Raw genomic sequence first — 20633 nt, 5'->3', positions numbered from 1 at the left:
TTATACGATTCTCAGTCCTCATTAGCACTATTAAGTATGTCAACTTTCCCGACTAAGGCCATCATCATGTTATTTTCACTTCTGTTTGGCTAGTTGTGCGGCTCTCACTATGTACTGTGCACTGTCACTCACGCATCCTTGTGCTAGCATCCGTGATAGCCTTCTCTGTACTGGTTCACTCTTTCCTCTCGCTGTCTCTCCCCCTTCCTCCGTGTTCTGTCATCTTGTAACTGTCGGTGCAGTTGGTGATACTCGCTGACATTCAGGTTTGTACTCGTCGCCAATGTGTTCAAGTCTGTGCAACTACATATCAGATAAATAAAGACACACGGTCAGTGGTGGTTAACTTGCATATTCACTTTGCGGAGAGAGCAACAAATCAATGTTCATGGGTAAGTTATCAGTCAAAAGTTAGTGCTAAGGAGAGTCATTGCACGGAAAGAAATAGATCTGTATTCTATAGCCACCCCCTGGATTTTATCACAAACATTTTTTCTCTTTGATTCCGGTCCCAACGGACACTTTAAGCAGAAGGACCTCAGACAATTATTGAATGTTTTTCATAATTGAAATCACAAACAGGAAAAAGCCAAGAGGTAAAGTGTTTTGAATATTTTTATTAATTTTACGATGAAGTTGTCCTCTTTGTCCCGAGGGACTGTAATGTGAGAAAGCGGAACTCTCTGTCGGGAAGTGGGTGATACCGGGCTGGAATCACGTCGGACCCGGCCTCGAGAAAACTCCAGAGCAACGGCGGCGCGTCGGATCTGAGCGCAGGGAGGCGGTGAGGCGAGGGGAAGGGAAGGAGGGTGGCAGGCGAGGCGTGAGGAGAGGAGGGGAAGGGAAGGAGGGTGGCAGGCGAGGTGTGAGGAGAGGAGGGGAAGGGAAGGAGGGTGGCAGGCGAGGCGTGAGGAGAGGAGGGGAAGGGAAGGAGGGTGGCAGGCGAGGCGTGAGGAGAGGAGGGGAAGGAGGGTGGCAGGCGAGGCGTGAGGAGGAGGGGAAGGGAAGGAGGGTGGCGGGCGAGAGGAGGGGAGGGGAAGGAGGGTGGCGGGCGAGGCGTGAGGAGAGGAGGGGAAGGAGGGTGACGGGCGAGGCGTGGGGAGGGGAGGAGGGTGACGGGCGAGGCGTGAGGAGAGGAGGGGAAGGAGGGTGACGGGCGAGGCGTGGGGAGGGGAGGAGGGTGACGGGCGAGGCGTGAGGAGGGGAGGGGAGGAGGGTGACGGGCGAGGCGTGAGGAGGGGAGGGGAGGAGGGTGACGGGCGAGAGGAGGGGAGGGGAAGGAGGGTGGCGGGCGAGGCGTGAGGAGAGGAGGGGAAGGAGGGTGACGGGCGAGGCGTGGGGAGGGGAGGAGGGTGACGGGCGAGGTGTGAGGAGAGGAGGGGAAGGAGGGTGACGGGCGAGGCGTGAGGAGAGGAAAGGAGGGGAGGGGAGGAGGGTGACGGGCGAGGCGTGAGGAGAGGAGGGGAAGGAGGGTGGCAGGCGAGGCGTGAGGAGAGGAGGGGAAGGGAAGGAGGGTGGCGGGCGAGAGGAGGGGAGGGGAAGGAGGGTGGCAGGCGAGGCGTGAGGAGAGGAGGGGAAGGAGGGTGGCAGGCGAGGCGTGAGGAGAGGAGGGGAAGGGAAGGAGGGTGGCGGGCGAGAGGAGGGGAGGGGAAGGAGGGTGGCGGGCGAGGCGTGAGGAGAGGAGGGGAAGGGAAGGAGGGTGGCGGGCGAGAGGAGGGGAGGGGAAGGAGGGTGGCGGGCGAGGCGTGAGGAGGGTGACGGGCGAGGCGTGAGGAGAGGAGGGGAAGGAGGGTGACGGGCGAGGCGTGGGGAGGGGAGGAGGGTGACGGGCGAGGCGTGAGGAGAGGAGGGGAAGGAGGGTGACGGGCGAGGCGTGAGGAGAGGAAAGGAGGGGAGGGGAGGAGGGTGACAGGCGAGGCGTGAGGAGAGGAAGGGAAGGAGGGTGACGGGCGAGGCGTGGGGAGGGGAGGAGGGTGACGGGTGAGGCGAGGGGAGGGGAAGGAGATTGATGGGTGAGGTGAAAGGAGGGGAAGGAGAGGGTGATGGGTGAGGGGAGGAGGAGGGTGTCGGATGAGGGGAAGGGGAGGAGGATGACGGATGAGGCCAGGGTAAGGGAAGGAAGGTGAGGGGGTGGTCAGGGTGTGCAAGGATCAGAGGAGCAAAGGAGTCAGAAAAGGGAAGGAAATAGGAAGATGGAGGTGTGTGAAGGGGAGGGATTGGTATGATTTGGGAGTGATGGGGAAAGAGGAGAAAAAAAGATTGGGTGGTTACCAGTACATCAAAAAAAAAGAACTGCTAGTGATAATAGGACATTGAAAAAAATACAGTAGACATAAAGAGATTGGGATGGCATTAGAAGGGGCAAAGATTGTCCAAAGGAGACAGGGCACTTTAAAATTATTCAAGTGAATTAAACGAGTGAGTAAAGAAGTTGGTAGAAGATTATGGAATTGAGTGTGTGGTTTCAAATAAAACAGAGAAGTTTGTTGGGTAAAATTAGGATAGTGTGTGGTAGAATCATATCACCAGGATAATAACATTGGTTACGAGGCGAACAGAAGATAGATTGGTAGGTGCTATTCATATGGAGACTGAGTGATGATATTCTCAATATGGGTAAATTGCAGCAATTGTTGGATAGTATTTGGATGATGATGAGTCCAGTAGTAGCTGGATTGGAAACGACTATGAAGAAAGTGGATTGGAAAGAACTCTGCTGGCATGGTCCCTGGATATAACATTGGACAGAGTCCAGACTGCAATATGGTTTAAATATCCCATTGTTGAGTTTTTTTTAGTTTTTGTGAATATACTTACTCTGTTTGGTACCTGCAAATTACAATGCTGTCACTTGGGATATTTCAATACAGAGAAGTGTTGCAAGTCCATAGCCATCAGCACCCTTGTTTTCCCAATCTTTTGCTACTTGCCTACCTTGAGGGTTAGTTTACAGTGATCTGCCAGCTTGTCTTTGGAAAGTGGTAGGAAATGGAGCATATGGCAAACGTTCAAAGTAGGTTCTTTATAAAAGGCCTTTCATTGATTTTATTAAGTTTCTTGGATTTACTGTGTATGCCCGCAAGAAAATGAATCTCAGGGTTGTATATGGTGTTATAAGTACTTTGATAATAAATTTACTTTGATCTTTTGAACTTTGAAATACAAACGTCGCTATACTCAACCCTAAGATTCATTTTATTGTAGGAATTCACAATACGTACAAAGAAACAACAATAGAATCAAAAGCAATAGAAAAGCTGCACACAACAATATGGACAAACATCCAATGTGCAAAAGACATTAAATTGTTCAAATACAAAAAATAAAACAAACAAAATAATAATAAATATCGAGAACTTGAGATGAGTCCTTGAAAGTGTGACCATGAGTTGTGCAAACATTTCATTGTTGGGGTAAGTGAATTTATCCCCTCCGGTTCAAGAGCCTGATCGTTAAGGGGTAATAACCATCCCTGAACCTGGTGATGTGGGTCCTGAGGCTCCTGTATCTCCTTCTTGATGGCAGCAGTGAGAAGCGAGTATGAGAGTATGTCTGGGGGTGGGGGGGAGGTCCTTGATGGATGTTGCTTTCCTATACTCCTTGTTGAGATGCTATGCTCAATGGTGGGGAGGACTTTACTTGCGATAGACTGGGCTGTATCCATTGCTTTTTGTAGGCTTTTATGATCAAGGGCTTTAATGTTTCTATACCAGGTTATGATGCAACAATCAGTAGACTCTCCACTGTACATCTACAGAAGTTTGTCAAAGTTTTAGATGACATGCTGAATCTTCACAAACTTAGAAGAAAATGGAGGCACAACTGTGCTTTCTTTAGGTTGGAAGTTAAGGTCTGGATCCAGGACAGATCTTCTGAAATGATAATGCCGAGGAACTTGAAGTTGCTGACCCTCTCCACCTCTGACCTCCTGATGAGGACTGTCTTATGGACCTCTGGTTTCCTCCTCCAGAAGTCAATTCACAGCTCTTTGGTTTTGCTGACATTGAGTAGTAAGTCGTTATAGTACTACTCAGCCAGTTTCCAATATCCTTCATTCTGCCTATGACAAGGTATCTAGTAATTTCATAAGCAAACTTGAATATGGCATTGGATCTGTGTTTAGCCACATAATCATAGTTGTAAAGAGAGTGGAGCAGGGGGCTAAGCACACAACCTTGTGCTGCTGACAAGAAATCGTAGAGGAGATGTTGTTGCCAATCTGAACTGACTCAGGTCAGCAAGTGAAAAGTGTAGGATCCAGTTGCACAAAGGGGATAATTGTGGTTTAGGTCTTGGAGCTTATTAATTGGTTTTGAGAGATGATAATTTCGAATGCTGAGCTGTAGTCAATGAAGAGCATAATGATGTATGTATCTTCACTGTCCAGATGTTCCAGGGTTGAGTGAAGGGCCAATGAAGTGGTATCTGCTGTTGACTTGTAGGCAAACTGGAGCAGATCAATGTCACTCCTCAGGCAGGAGTTGATATGTTACAATAGTGTAGTGTACGTTATATTGTAATTCTGATTTCCTCTTCCGGTTCTTCCCCCTTCCCCCACCCCGATAGTGACTAGGGGTGCCAATTGTGCAGGTGGTAGCACTGGCTCCCATTGGTAGGTTGTCGGTGGGAGTTCCTTTGGAAATGGTGCTTCATAATTATTATAACCGTATCTAGTAACTTCCTCCCCCTTTCAGATCCAAAAGCATATAGTATTCCTATTTGTGCAGCAAGTTGGTCCTGCAAGTGTAGTATCTGATTTAAACACTTTGCAGGATTGCTAGTGTTACTCTTCCTTTCCTGTGTTGATTTCTGAATTGCTTTCATAGCCATCTTTACACTGTTTCCTTAATCCTTCCACTTCATCTTTTGCAGCTGCTTCCTCTTGTTAACTTTCTTCTTTAAGTAACTTCTCACACTTCAACTGAAGCTGGTTCATATGCATCGTCCATATCTCTCTGACCCTGTAAATCAGTAACCCTTTCTCTACCTCCTTTAGGATCCTTTTGTGTTCTTCTAACCCCTCCTGCTCTGTTTCTCTTTTATGCTGGTTTTCTAGGATTTCTGTCGTAACCTACCTCACTTGGCTTCTGCTTTTTGCTGATATCGTAGAATTTCCTTTTGTAACCTGTCTCATTCAGCTTCTGCTTCAGGCTGATATTCGTTTTCTGTTTCTAACCTGTGCCTTTCTGTTTTGTCATTCTGTCGTAATTCAATTAAATCCTCAATTAAATAGCCAACTGCTGCTAGTGTTTGTAATTGTTTAAGCTTCCTGCCCGACAGCTTCCCTTGGGCAATTTTCCAACGGGCATCCCCAGCAGTTTTCCCTTTGCAGCCAGGTGATTGACGGACTCCTCATATTGCGTCTACTCCCCCAACACACATTTCTGGAGGTATCCCCTCCAATCAAAACAATTAAGTCCTTTGGATTTGCAGAATTTCCTGAATTCTTCATCCTGGATAAGTAACAGCTCATCATCCAGCCCCAGATCTCTCTCTACCTCACTCACATGGTCCAACTCGAGTCTCCTACTGAACGAAGAGATTTATCCTTAAACCCCCAACAAGGGCACCAATTCTGTCACAAGAATCACTCCTTGTAATAATGATCAGAAAGGCATAGAGAGAATCTGAATTTACCGACAAATACCTTTATTGTCTCAACTGAAGAACGTGTGTACTTAGACAACCAATACCTGTGTGCACACAGTTTTCCTGACCTTTCATGAACAATTGAAGAACAGAAAATATAATACCAGTTAAAAAGGAGTTTCTACTGCGGACCATCTATTCCTCATAGTCCCATTTTGAATCTCCATGTGTCTGTGGGGAAGCTTACATCCACAATAGTTGGTCTCCTACAGTGTACACGAACGATGAATACATGAATTGTATTGCCGTACATAAAGAAGGTTTTGGGATTGGCAGCAAGCTGCTTCAGCAACCCAATATCACAGTATCAAACCCAATATCAAACTGACAGCAACTTTGAGGAGGAACCTATCAAAACTCAAAGCGCAACAAAATGTGACTGATAGAACAAATGTTATCTACAAAATCCAATGTAGTGACAGGGACAAATACTACATTGGTCAAACAAGAAGAAAACTATCAACTAGGCTATGTGAGCATCAGCTAGCGAGCAGAAGGCACGACCCACTCTTGCTAGTATCAGCTCATGAAAACGAAGGACACCATTTCAACTGGACGACAACCAGAGTGTTGACTCAAGAACCAAAAAAGAGTGAAAATTTCTCGAAGTGTGGTTCTCTATTGAAGGATCCATTTACAAATACATTAACATAGATCCGGTATATGAGCTCTTATGGAGAAAGGAGAATCAATAACATCAGCGATCAATGAATTACCAGTAATTGTGGGGTCTGGACAGCAAAACAAACACTTCCAATGGACCTCCCTCGAAGCTAGCCAATCAGAATCTTCCACTGCTGAACTAAAGTGCTTTGAACCAGCCGGTTGGATCAAGATGTGTAATCAATATCCATTCGGACTCTGAAGGAGTATATAATCCGGCATTCTGAGGAGACAGTACTCTCAGCTGCGCACTGTTGATGGCTTCTCGATTGGAGCTGGAACATTTGCAAACATTTTGCCAAGCTTGGTGAACAAGCAAACTTCCAAATAGCCAACCTGAGCTATTAATATTCTGCAATATTTTGAATTTTACATAATAAATAGCTGCTCATTTGAGAATGGTCTCAAGTTTAGCAGGTCATTACCTGAAGCGCCTTGTGTCCAATCTGATTAGATTATCACAGAGCAAGAACAAGTTCAGAGTTCACAAACTGGGGAAACAAAGACAGTTAGTTTGACTGCTTCTCTGTCCTTGATTCATTCAAATCCACTAGACCATAGTTCCTTTTGTCCAACAGCAGTCTGAAATTACATTTTTGGAGCTCTCAGAGTAAGTTGAAGTCTATTGCCTGATCAGCTTCTTCACATAGCTCTCAAAAAAGAAGTTCTGCAAAACCTAATAAGTCAAATACAATTAATTTTACATCAAAACTATCTTGGATTACAAGAATCTTACTGATCTCAATGTTCATTGCTGTAATCACTGAACAGATGTTTAGGTACATAATTTAATGTTTGCATTATTATTTTGCATATGTGGTATAGCTGGGATAAATCAAATAGTAACTGTGATTTTTTTTCTTGAATTTTAGCTGACACTTGGCCATTATGACAACGCAAAGTTTCAAAAACAGCAAACAAGAATTTAACTTTGGACCATGGAAGCTCACTGCTAACAAAAGTCATATTATGAAATCAAAGGATATTGAGAAGTAATAAATTAGAATCATCTTTCATTTTTTTAAACTGAATGTATTTATTAACTTATGGTATTTTAATATTCTGGATCAGTGTATTCAATTATTGATGAATGTAGTATGTTATTCCCTCAATTTTCAAGAAATCTATAAACTTATCCACAATGATAAATGATTATTATCTTATATTCTTTATTTTCCATGCTTGGTGGTATGTGCTTAAATTTGAATTCAAATATAGAACAAAATTCAAAGTAAATTTATTATCAAAGTACATGTATATCAACATATACTGCAGAGATTCATTATCTTGTGGACATTCACAGTAGATACAAAGTAACACAATATAATCAGTGAAAATGATCACATGACTAAGACCAACAACCAATGTACATACAAAAGATAACAATCTGCAAATACAAAAATGGACAAATTTGTGAGTTTGTACAGACTCTTAAACTTAAATGCATTTTATTGTTAAGCTTTTTCATAATGTAATCTGAACCAACAGGTTAGCTGAAGAAATGAAGATGCATTCCCTTCCAGAGATGTTGTTTGGTGATAATGTTTTAAGGGTTCAACATGCTGGTGGATTCGGCATTGTATTTAATGCAACAGATGCCTTGAGGACAGTCGATAATGGACATGGTACAGTTAAAGTAGCATGTGCAGAGGCTTGGCAGGAGAGCAGGTGAGCAAATAACAGTGCAAATGATGAACATTGCTTTTGGAACTAAACATGTTTTTGGCAGTATGGTGATTGTTCAGATATTTGATCAAATATATCTGGATTTACCTTTTGGAGTTTCTGATTATTTTTCAGGCATTAAAATTTGATTTTAATTATGAGGAATTTAACTAAAGATGTATCTTATGGATTTCATGATTATTCTAGTTCTCAGAAGGGATATTTTGAAATCTGATTGCTTATTAAATGATTATATTTTTGCATTATTTTAAAACTGCACAATTATTTTAATCTCAGGGCGGATTCTGAACACTCAAAGATTGTTAAACCTTATGACTGGACATTTACCACACACTATAAAGGAACATTATTTGGTGATAATTTAAAGCTGAAGGTAAGCTGTTAATTCCACTCTCCTTACTATGTCAGCGATCTTTAAGGCTCTTTTTAGAGGAGTATACTTGGCCGAATGAGCAATCGTTAAACATGTGTCATTTAATGTGATGCAAAGATAATAGATACCTATTCTATGAGAGACCATCAATACTTTTTCTTTCCACAGATGTTGCATTACCTGCTATGTTTTGCCAGTATTTTCTGCTTTGAATAACTGCCTTATTCTTTGACCCTTCCTATTTCTCAACATTGTAAAGCAGAAAATTAGTTTCCACAGGATATTCAGCACCACCATAATGGAAAGAGAATCCATTTTATATGGTACTCACTGCTACTCCATACTATAGTTATTGGAAGCTGAACTAAGTTGTTCGGTGTGTTATGTTACTTTTGATTGAGATGAGCTTTGGACTATGCATTTAAACTATAACATATTCTGTATTAAAATTCATCCTCAATGCCCGTTTCGTCTGAGCCAACCTTTAAATGAACTTTTTAGTCCAGGTCTCTTGAATCTACTCTCTCTACCTTTTAGCTGCCAAGTCCCCAAACTCTGTTACCAATTCCCCGCCACCTTCTTCTGTCCAACAAATCTATCTTTTTGAACACACTATTGACCATTTTCCCTACTTTTTTCCTATTGACTATTTTCCTTACTGTGTGGTGTCACATTTTGCTGAATTATTTCATTCTTTTGAGAAGCAACTTAAGATGTTTTGTAAGTTAAAGCTGCTACATAAATGTAACCAGTTAAACAATCAATTGTCATTCTTCTTTTGGATGAATTGTATATATTCATCTCTTGTAGGTCACTCCCACAACTGAACGCATTGATTTGGAGAAGTTGAAAACAAGAGAGCAAATCATGTATTTTGAAGAAGTTCTGTTGTTTGAAGATGAACTTCATGATCATGGTGTTTCCATGCTGAGTGTAAAAGTGGTAAGATGTATTATATGTCAGTTTCCTCTTGAGGAAAAATAGTACCCATCCCTTATTGCAAAGCAAGCTAAAATAAATTATTATTCAGCTAAGAGCATCAGAACAATGAAAACTGTTTATTAACTAATAATCCACTAAGCAAATGTTGAAAATGCACTATGATAATTTTGTGATGGTTTATTGGTAGAAATTATTTATATCACGTCCATAAACCATATGGAGTTGGTGTTAACTTGCCTGAGGTGTTTTAATAATATGTCCTTCAGTGTGACTTAGTTATTGCAGCCCAGGCCTTTTATTTTGATACTAGAAATCTGAGGTCCAGGGTTCCTTAAAGGTTAATTTTTACAGGATGAGTCAGTGGTGAGGAAGGAAAATACATTGTTAGCTTTCATTTCAAGAGGACTAGGATATAAAGCACTGGAAAGGCCTTATGGAGAATTGTGAGCAGTTTTGGAACCCTTATCTAAGAAAACTGTTGACATTGGAGAGGATTCAAAGGATGTTCACAAAAATGAACATTCAAGCCTGGGATTGAAAGGCTTGTCCTATGAAGTGTGTTTGATGGTTTTGGGCCTGTACTCACTGGAATTCAGATGTTTCAATGAGGGCACCACTCATTCTATCGAATTTTGAAAGAGAGATAGGGAGAGGGTGTTTCCTATAGTGGGGAAGTCTTACGACCTGAGGACACAATCTCAGAATAGAGGGGCATCCTTTTAGAATGGAGATGAAGAGGAATTTCTTTAGCCAGAGAGTGGTGAATCTGTGGAATTCATTGCCACAGGTGGCTGTGGAGGCTGTCATTGGGTATACTTAAGGCAGAGGTTGTTAGATTTTTGATTAGTCAAGGCATGAAAGTATACGGGGAGAAGGCAGGAGATTGAGGTATAATGGATCCACCATGATGAAATGGTGGAGCAGACTTGATGGGCTGAATACCCTAGTTCTGTTCCTGTATCTTATGGTCTACGTTCTAATCCTTATGCTCTTCAAAAACTTCTGACGTATTGTTTCTGTGTATGGTGTTTTCCCAATCTATGGTTAAGATGTCTTTTTTCTGTTGAAATTTTAAATCTTGGTGAATTTAAGTTAAAAGTTTTGTTTACAAAAAGGATAGTACTTTCAAGAAAATAGGAAGACAAGATTGTTCAGCCGGCTATTCTGCAGTTTAAAAAATTGCTAAGGTTCACCTGTGTTTATTTGTTTAAAAGGAGTCATTCTTTGTTTGAAATTATATTTTGTTGCGATACACATTAATTTCTTTGTCAGAACAATTTTCTATTAAACTATAACTCAGATATATAAAAGAAATATGGAATTGTTCACTAAGTTCCTGTGGCATAGGAAATTGAGATTGATGTGTTTAGTATGATTAATTATTTCACTTTCCTTTTCCAGAGAGTGATGCCATCTAGTTTCTTTGTTCTGTTGAGATTTTTCTTGAGAGTTGATGGTGTACTCATTCGAACAAATGACACAAGAGTTTATCATGAGGTAAGAATGGATAAATAAAAGAGACTCCACAGCTGAAAATCTTGTATAACACACACAAAATGCTGAAGGAACTCAGCAGATGATGCAGCATTTATGGAGGGGAATAAATGGTGGAAATTGTAGGCCGAGACCCTTCATTATGACTAGAAAGAAAGAGGGGAGAAGCAAAACAAGTTGTGGGATGGGGAAGGAGTACAAACTGGCAGATGATAGAATAATCTAAATGAGGGGGAAGGTGGGTGAAGTTGGAAGCTGGGAAGGGATAGCTGAAAGAGGAAACTCATAGGAGAGGAGAATGGACCATGGAAGGAAGAAAGGAAAGGAGGGAACCAGAAGGAGCTGATGGATAGGTTAGGAGAAAAGAAAGGATGAGAAGGAAACCAAAATGCGGAATGGAAAAAGAGAGAAGAAGGGAGGGGAGAAATTACTGGAAGTTCAGAGAAATTGACTTCCAGTAATTCCTATAGGTTGCCATCAGGTTGGGGACTACTGGTGTGAAGTGTTTCTTCTCTAACCTGAGTTTGGCCTAATCATGGCAGTTAAGGAGTTCATGGACAGACGTGTCAGAATGGGAAGTCAAATTGAAATGAGTAGCCTCTAGAAGATTTTGCCTTTTGTGGTGGACAGTACAAAAAGGTGCTCAATAGAAGTGATCCCTCTATCTTTCTTTGGTGTCTCCGATGTAGAGGAGAGAATGGATAAACAGATTTGTTTTATTCTTCATTTTTAGTAGGATAATATTAAAGTTAAGCAATTCATCAATTTCTGATTAGCTTAATGCATTCAATCTGCAATTTTAAACTTGTGATATGCGAACCTGTCACTCCTTAATTATCCTATGTACTTTTGGTTTGACTATTAAACAGGATTACTGGGTAATTATGATTAGATCATCCCCAATCCAATGCTGCATGAATTCACCCCGAAGTATTGTAACTTGCTACACTTTCTCCTACTCATTACAGAATGTTTGGCTATTTTCAGGTTTGGATTAGATAGTTCATAATTTGTTTAGAAATTTTATTCTTTGATGGGTAACAGCTATGACTATGTTGTGCTCTCATCTCTGAGTTTGGTACTAAATCATGTAAATCTGCATAAACAAAGGAAAGTTACGCTTTTTGAAGTGCTACCTACAAGGCCTCCAATTGGATGCAAAAAAAATCCCAGGGTATTATTTTGAAGAAGTTCAGGGAGGTTATCTGAGTGTCTCAACCATTCTGAAATCAGATTATCTGATTGTTTTTGCATTAGTGTTCGTGGGAACTTGCAATGTACAAGCTCCATTTCCAGAAGAGTTGGGATATTTTCCAAGATGGAATAAAAACAAAAATCTCTGGTATGTTAATTCAAGTGAACCTTTATTTAACTGACAAAAGTACAAAGAAAAGATTTTCAATAGCTTTACTGACCAACTTAATTGTATTTTGTAAATATACACAAATTTAGAATTTGATGGCTGCAACACACTCAACAAAAGTTGGTACAGAGGCATGTTTACCATTGTGTTACATCATCTTTCCTTTTATTAACACTTTTTAATCGTTTTGGAACTGAGGATACTAATTGTAGTAGATTTGCAATTGGAAGTTTTGTCCATTCTTGCTTGATATTTCAGCTGCTCAACAGTCCGTGGTCTCCGTTGTCTGATTCTCCTCTTCATGATGCGCCATACATTTTCAATAGGAGATAGATCAGGACTGGCAGCAGGCCAGTCAAGCACACGCACTCTGTGTCTACAAAGCCACGCTGTTGTAGCCTTGCAGAATGTGGTCTGGCATTGTCCTGCTGAAATAAGCATGGACGTCCCGGGAAGAGACGTCATCTTGATGGCAACATATGTCTCTCTAAAATCCTAACATACGCCTCAGAGTCAATGGTACCTTCACATACATGCAACTCACCCATACCATCACAGATGCTGGCGTTTGAACCTTTCGCTGATAACAATCAGGATGGTTGTTTTCATCTTTGGCACGGAGAACTGGATGCCGGTTTTTTCCGAAAAGTAGCTGAAATGTGGACTCATCTGACCACAGCACATGGTTCCACAGTCTTTCGGTCCATCTCAGATGAGCTCGGGCCCAGAGAACTCGCCGGCGTTTCTGCATAGAGTTGATGTATGGCTTCCTCCTTGCGTAATACAGTTTCAAGTTGCATTTCTGGATGCAGCGACGGACTGTGTGAAGTGACAATGGTTTTCCGAAGTACTCCCGAGCCCAGGTGGCTATAATTGTCACAGTAGCATGACAGTTTCTTAGGCAGTGCCGCCTGAGGGCTCGAAGATCACGCGCATTCAACAGTGGTTTCCGACCTTGCCCTTTACGCACTGAGATGTCTCTGAATCTTTTCACAATATTATGTACTGTAGATGTTGAAAGACCTAAATTCTCTGCAATCTTACATTGGGAAATGTTCCTTTTGAACTGACTAACAATTCTCTCACAAATTTTGGCACAAAGGGGTGAGCCACGACCCATCCTTGCTTGCAAAGACTGAGCCTTTGATGGATGCTACTTTTATACCCAGGCATGATATCTCACATGCTACCAATTAGCCTGCTTAATGTGGAGTCTTCCAAACTGGTGTTAGTTGAATATTCTGTGCACTTTTCAATCTTGTTTTAACTCTGTCCCAACTTTTGTTGAGTGTGTTGCAGCCATCAAATTCTAAATTTGTGTATATTTAAAAAATGCAATTAAGTTGGTCAGTAAAACTATTGAAAATCTTTTCTTTGTACTTTTGTCAGTTAAATAAAGGTTCATGTGAATTAACATATCATAGATTTTTGTTTTTATTGCATTTTGGAAAATATCCCAACTTTTCTGGAAAAGGGGTTTATATATAAAATAACTATTTTATGCATTAGAGTATGGCTATAATTAAAAAACAATATTCTATTTAAATCCGTAATAGTCTAGTTTTGGAGCTGAATTTATCTTCCTCTATCACGTAAACAATTTGGGTTATAATTTTATATTATCTACCACCCTGGTATATCTTACCAAGGCTGAGATTGATCTTTTGCAAGAGGTGCATGCTGTGTTTGACAGTTTTTATTACATGGTTTTAGAAGTCTTCTATTTTAATTTTTTAGATGTGACTTTTTAAGATACATTTTTTGTATTGCTCTTTAGTGTTGTTAATCTTGAATCCTCTATTCAGTGTCTTAATCCCTGGTTGAAGTGCTGAGAAATGTGTGAGATCATTTGAAAAAAATTGAAATAATTGAATAACGTAGGTTTGATCAGTATAGATAAATTAGAGAGGGATTAATAATTTTCACTTATTGTTGTCTCAAGATTTTCAAAATGTAATTTGTATTACTAAGGGAAAATTTAAGTATTGAAGTTTTAAAAGTTCCAATATATTTCTGTTCATTGTTGAACACAATAGTGTTTCAGATGCTGAGCATCTAAAAGCTGAAAATTTTGTAAATACTCATTCCACATAAAGAAAGGAAAAATCAGAATTAGGTTTATTATCACTGGCATGTGTCATGAAATTTGTTAACTTAGCAGCAGCAGTCCAATGCCATACATGAATATAGAAGAATTAAAAACAAAATAATCGATATTCCAAATTGAGGAAATGGTAGCAAATATGTCCTTCCAATAATTATATAAGGTGGGACATGACCAAAACATATGGGTCAATGAAGCCACATATGAATGACATCTATCACATTGAGGGTTAATATGAGAGTAGAATCGAGCAAGTTTATCTTTAGACATATGAGCTCTATGTACAATTTTAAATTGTATTAAAGCATGTTTAGCACATATAGAAGAAGAATTAGCCATTTGTAAAAATTTTTCCCATTTTTCTATTGATATATTGAAGTTCTTTTTCCCATTCTTGTTTAATTCTACCTGATATTTCTGGTTGTATCTTCATAATCATATTATAAATAAAAGCCACTAATCCCTTCTGATAGGGATTTAAGGTAAAAATCATACCTAAAAAGTCCATTGAAGTTGAATTGGGGAAGGACAGTAGAATTTTATGTAAAAAATTTCTGATTTGTAGATATCTAAAAAAGTTAGATTTAGGTAACTCAAATTTGTTGGAAAGTTGGTCGAAAGACATCAAACTACCTTCAAAAAAGAGATCACGAAAGCATTTTATACCTTTCCTTTTCCATATGCTAAAAGCTTGATCTGTCAAAGAAGGTTTGAAAAAAAAATTAAGTAAAATAGGGCTATCAAGAGCAAAGTTTTTCAGAGTAAAAAATTTATGAAATTGAAACCAAATTTTATTACTGCAATTTTTGGTATACCAAATGAGGATGGTAATCAGTTTTCCCCTTCAATTAGACGAATGATTGCTTTTGTAACATTAATGGCCAGAAGGTCTATATTGCAAAATTGGAAAGAAGTAAATCCTCCTACCACATTTCAGTGGCTCTTTCAAACTATTTCTTATCTGAGCTTGGACTCATCAGTTAAATTTGAAGAAACTTGGGGACCGTTCATTCGACATTTTCATATGAATTAATTTGACCTCTCCCAGACCTTCTCTCTGTTTATTCTTGTTCTGGTATGGAGTTCCGGAGTTTTTGGCACTATCATATACAAATAAACTTATTATTGCCCATGTTAGTTTAGTTTAGTATTTTTTTTCTCAATATATATTTTTTGCTTGTATTTTTACAATTTTTTCTTTTTCTTTTGATGATTATTCTTATTTTTTTTCATATAATTATTATAGGCTTGATTGATAATGTACTATGTTTTCCTGTTGATATTTTAATAGGATATTGTTATCCTATTATTAATTTAATTTCAAGTCTAATGCATTTATAACCTATTCATTATTATGTTGTTTTTTTATATATATATGAAATTCAATAAAAAGATTGAAAAAGAAAGAAGAAAAATAAAATAAGTAAATCAATTACAGTATACGTATGTTGAATAAATTAAAAATCACGCAAAAAAAAGGAATAATATATATTAAAGAAGTGAGATAGGGTTTAATGGTTCATTGTCCATTTAGGATTTGGATGGCAGAGGGGAAGAAGCTGTTCCTGAATCGCTGAGTGTGTGCCTTTATGCTTCTGTACCTCCTACATGATGTTGATGTTCCTGACATTATATTTTTAAAAGAAGTCATAACTCCCATGCATTGTATCTCAGTTTTAATAGGAATTATTAATTTCTCTTTGTTCTTTAAAATCTAAGTTCTTAAAGAACAAAGAGAAATTAAATGTTGGTGTATTTTGCTGTTTAATAAGAAACCAGCCTCTATGTTGTATATTTAGACAGAAGTCCAAAATATAATGTAAATTTTTTTTAAAAAGTAAATTACTATCAAATGTACTTGCATTATTTAAATAAAGAATATTAGTTATTTAAACAGATTTTTCTTCCTTAGGCTGACAAAAACTACCTTCTTTCTGAGTACAGTACCCGGGAAAGTTATATATCGGCTCTTCAGGTACCTTCTTTAATAGTTGTGATTTGAAATGATATAACCTGTAAATTAATAGATATTTGGCAGTGCATCACTGAATTACAAAATTCTTTTCATCTTCTGTTTTGATTATTCTGAAATGTAGGTCGGAATTGTTGATATCTTCAAAGTGCGTGTACACTTATTATCAGAGTGTGTATAATTATACAGCCTTGACGTTCATCTCCTAATAGGCAGCCACAAAGCAAAGAAACCCAAGCGAACCCATTTTTTAAAAAACACGTCAAACACTCAATGTGCAGAGTGTGGAGGAAGAAAAAACACGTCATGCAAACAATAAACGTAAGCAAGTAGTGTACTGAACTGAAATCCACAAAAAGAGTCATTCCACAGACCCTTTGTTCAGCACAGAACTGAGCAGCGAGCCGAACCAGCCTGTCCCTCACCTCAGCCCTGACCTTTTCAATATGGGCTGGTGCCTAAATCAATGTCCAAACATTGGGTTTGGTTGCTTCAATGCACTCTGGGGCCTGAACCCCACCACCTCAATTTAACCTTTCTAATTTGGCCTGCCACTTCGATTTGGCATGATGCTTAAATCAATTGAACCTTGGCTCTTCCTCACTCAGCTAGGGGCCCACTGCCTCATCTCAGTACTGCCACATCAAATTGCCTCTATCCAAAGGGAAGTTACAGGCTATTGTTTGTTATGATCATTTACCAGAAAAATTGTGATTAACCAAGTATTTAGTTGTTTTCTTTGTTTCATTGGCCACCAACAAGAAGTCGCTAAAGTTCACCAATGACATCTTAAACCAGAATTTTCAAAAGCTGTCTTAGAAATAACTGAATTCATTTTTACTGCGTAGATGAATTGCAAATACCTTTCACTTGTTGTTAACAGGAAGATCCAACATTCATATTTAGTATGTTAGTCCTTAGCTCTTTGTAGTTAAGAACTAAGGAATTGAGTTGTGCTGCAACCATACAGAGTACTGGTCAGGTGGTATCTGGAGTACTAGTACAGTTTGGTCTCCTTACATGAATAGATCTAGGCTGGAGATGAGGTAATGCTTTTCCCAGCGAGTAGTGAATCTGTTGAATTCTTTACCAGTGAAACAGTAGAGGCTACCTCATTAAATATACTTAAGACAGTTGCATATATTTTTGCATAGTAGAAGAATGAATCAATCCAGAAAACTGTGTTTATGTAATTTCAAGCTTTTTTTATTTTGTCATTCAAACATACACATGAATACAGTCAAATGAAACAGCATTCTTCTGCGGCCAAGATGCAAATCACTGTATTGTCACTAGCGTAGTGGTTAGCACAACGCTGTTACAGATTGGAATGTTCATGAGTTTGGAGTTCAATTCTAGCCCCATCTCTAAGGAGTCTGCATGTTCTCCCTGTGCAATGCATGGGCTTTCCCTAGGTTCACCTAGGTTTACTCCCATGTTCCAAAGCCATGCCAGCTGGTTAATTGGTCACAGTAAATTGTCCCACGTAGGGTAGGATTAGTTGGGTTTGCCGGGGATTGTTGGGGTGGCATGTCTTGAAGGGCCGGAAGGGCCTACTCCGTGCCATATTGCTAAATAAATAACTACAATTGAAGGTTATGGGTGAAAGATGTGTAGATGGAGCTGAGTCAATGGGCAGTTCAGCCATGATGTTACTGAATGGCTGAGCAGGCTCAATGGGCCAGGTGGCCGGCTCCTGCTCCTGTTTCATGTGCCCCTATATATTGCAGTCTGTGCAGTAATAACACAAGAATGCTTAGTTTGCCCTTTGTATGGAAATCAATTTTGTAATTTATGTAGATGTATTAATCCATTTTGTCTGAACTGAACAAATGAATATATTATGTATTCGTATGTTAGCATCTTGGATGGGGTTGGTGAGACATTGTATTGATTGCTCTCCAGACATAAACAATATGCTTTTTGTTTTCAGAATGTTCCACAATATCTTTTCACTGATCCAAATGAGATCTCGCAGTATTTACCTCTAAAACAACTGATCTGCGAGAAATTGGAATTTCCCGAAGGTGTGGACAACAATACCGTATTTGGAAATACACAGATCTGTGCTAATTCTGATGCAGCTGACAGAGAATCAAAACAAACGTGATATTCTGCTTTCGGAAGCCGAAGAAGTTTTTAATTGATGGACCAGTATAATCCTTAACTGTCAATATACTGGAAAACTACTGCAGTAAATTATGTCTTGTAAAAAGCAGCAGGTAATGATTTAACAGTTGTAAAACAGAATTTATCGAAGGCAGAATTTATTAACTGGGTTGATTGGCAATTCAGGCTTGTTACAGTTGAAGCCAAAGTACAACCAGCAGTGCAGCTTTTGTCTGATTTTGATGTGCTGCCTTACTGTTGCTTCTAATTTTTTGCCAGTGAAACCTTGAATAAATTTGAACTCTGAAGGGATGAATGAAATTTATAACTGGTCATTGTAATTAAGGAGAAAGTTTGTAGATATACAAAAGTTAGACTTAAGCTGTACCATTATATTTTGATAACACTGGAATATGCGGAGTGCTATGCCACAACATTTGTTCTTGCCTTGCACTCAGATTGTAGTAAGTTACAGTATTTGCCCATACAAATCAACATAACGGAGTCATTTGTAGCAAGTTACATTTGTGCAGTTTTGTAATGATAACTAGTCATTATAAACCAATAATGGATCTCTCTAAAACTGTGTAAACTGTAATTTAAATAAAGATTGATTTCTAAGTAGTTCATTCTTGAAGTGACCTGAAATTTTTTAACTTGAAAACATGACTAATTGTGCAGATTTTTTTTGCATGAGCCCAATTAATATTTATGGAAGTAAACCACCAGTTCATCCCAGCATTTCGGGTGCATTGGGTTAACGAAAGGAAATACAATATAGAAAAAAAACTGTGGATAATTACATATTAGGCCATTTGGCATATGAACTCTGCAAAAGTAAAAGTTAATTCAATTTTCCAGATCGTGATTCCTTTACTCGCTGCTCAACTTCATGAATATTGTAAATATTTCTACCATGCTTTAAAGCAATCAGATGAATTGTAAAAAATGCATTGTAATTTAGAACTTGTGTAAAGCTTATGTAATTTCTGAGGAAATAAAATGATTATATCTTACTGAGGGAGATTATTAAAAACAACACAAAAATACATAACCATTGTCCCAATTAGAAAATAAGTTTAGTTACACAGTTAGCTTTATAGGAAAAACAATATTACTAGATTGGTTTTGGGGATGTGGGATTATAGAATAAATTTAAGAAAAATTTGTTAAGGATTAGTGATTCTCCTTACCAAGAGAAATCTGATGTTGATATTTTAAATTTGAGGTCTTTTGTAGACATTCATTAAAGTTCTTGGAGAGGACTTTTGCAAATGAAGGTAAAGCAATTTTTCTTGAATTATACCAATCTAACTAAACCCATCCATCTGCAAGTGGACTATATCCCTCTAGTCACTGTTGACTGATCACAGGTTTGTTTACAGGGCTCTTAAATGTTGTAACATCTGCTTATAACACCTCACATGACACTGTTCCAGTCTCCTACCACTCTGCAATGAGAACTTACCATAAGACCATGAAGCATAGGAGCATTGGCCCATTGAGTCTGCTCTTCATTTCCATCATGGCTGATTCATTATTCCTCTCAACCCCATTCTCCAGCCTTCTCTCTGTAACCTTTGACACCCTGACTAATCGAGCATATCAACCTCTGCTTTAAATGTACTCTGGCCTCCACAGCCATAAACGTGAAAAGATGCAGTCCCAACACTGACACCAGTGGAATACCACTAGTCACTGGCAGCCAACCAGAAAAGGCTCCCTTTATTCCCACTCTTTGCCTCCTGCCAGTCAGCCAATCTTCTATCCATGCTAGTATCTTTTCTGTAATACCATGGGTTCTTGTTAAGCAGCCTCATGTGCAGCACCTTGTCAAAGGCTTTCTGAAAATCCAGATAAACAATATCCAGTGACTCCCCTTTGTCTATCCTACCTGTTATTTCCTCAAAGAATTCCAAAAGATTTGTCAGGCAACATTTCCCCTTAAGGAAACCGTACTGACTTTGGCCTTTTGTCATGTGCCTCCAAGTAACCTGAAACTTCATCCTTAATAATGGACTCCCAACATCTTCCTGACCACTGAAGTCAGCTAGCTGGCTTATAATTTATTTCTACTGCCTTCCTTCCTCCTTAAAGAGTGGAGTGACATTTACAATCTTCTGGTCTTCTGGAACCATTCCAGATTTTCGTGATTCTTGAAACGTTGCCTTCACAGTTTCTTCAGCTACCTCTTTTAAAACCCCGGGGTCCTAATCCAGGTGGTTTATCTACCTTCAAACCTTTCAGCTTCCCAAACGTCATCTCCTTAGTAATCGTT

General features: G+C 39.3%; 1 protein-coding gene across 4 annotated transcripts; it reads left to right on the top strand.

Moving 5' to 3' along the window:
- Positions 1–676: 676 nt before the first annotated feature.
- On the top strand, positions 677–19371 carry tiprl (TIP41, TOR signaling pathway regulator-like (S. cerevisiae)). Of its 4 annotated transcripts, none has more exons than XR_009511800.1 (9): positions 2095–2569; positions 7185–7304; positions 7801–7980; positions 8275–8371; positions 9182–9313; positions 10715–10810; positions 16187–16249; positions 16371–16567; positions 18180–18318. XR_009511800.1 is itself a non-coding variant. In XM_059968227.1 (9 exons), exons 3-9 carry the CDS (start codon positions 7201–7203, stop codon positions 18354–18356), a joined length of 849 nt encoding a protein of 282 aa, XP_059824210.1. In that variant the 5' UTR covers positions 2096–2569; positions 3714–4010; positions 7185–7200; the 3' UTR covers positions 18357–19371. The 4 variants fall into 4 exon arrangements, 3 of the variants coding, with proteins under 3 accessions (XP_059824208.1, XP_059824210.1, XP_059824207.1); XM_059968227.1 differs by lacking the exon at positions 16371–16567 and adding an exon at positions 3714–4010 and having other exon boundaries at positions 2096–2569; positions 18180–19371; XM_059968225.1 differs by lacking the exons at positions 2095–2569; positions 16371–16567 and adding an exon at positions 677–784 and having other exon boundaries at positions 18180–19371.
- The last annotated feature ends 1262 nt before the right edge of the window (positions 19372–20633 follow it).

The sequence above is a fragment of the Hypanus sabinus genome, chromosome 4, assembly GCF_030144855.1.
Source record: "Hypanus sabinus isolate sHypSab1 chromosome 4, sHypSab1.hap1, whole genome shotgun sequence".
Taxonomy (NCBI): domain Eukaryota; kingdom Metazoa; phylum Chordata; class Chondrichthyes; order Myliobatiformes; family Dasyatidae; genus Hypanus; species Hypanus sabinus.
Note: the sequence above shows the minus strand (reverse complement) of the source record. Positions and strands in the feature narration are given on the sequence as shown.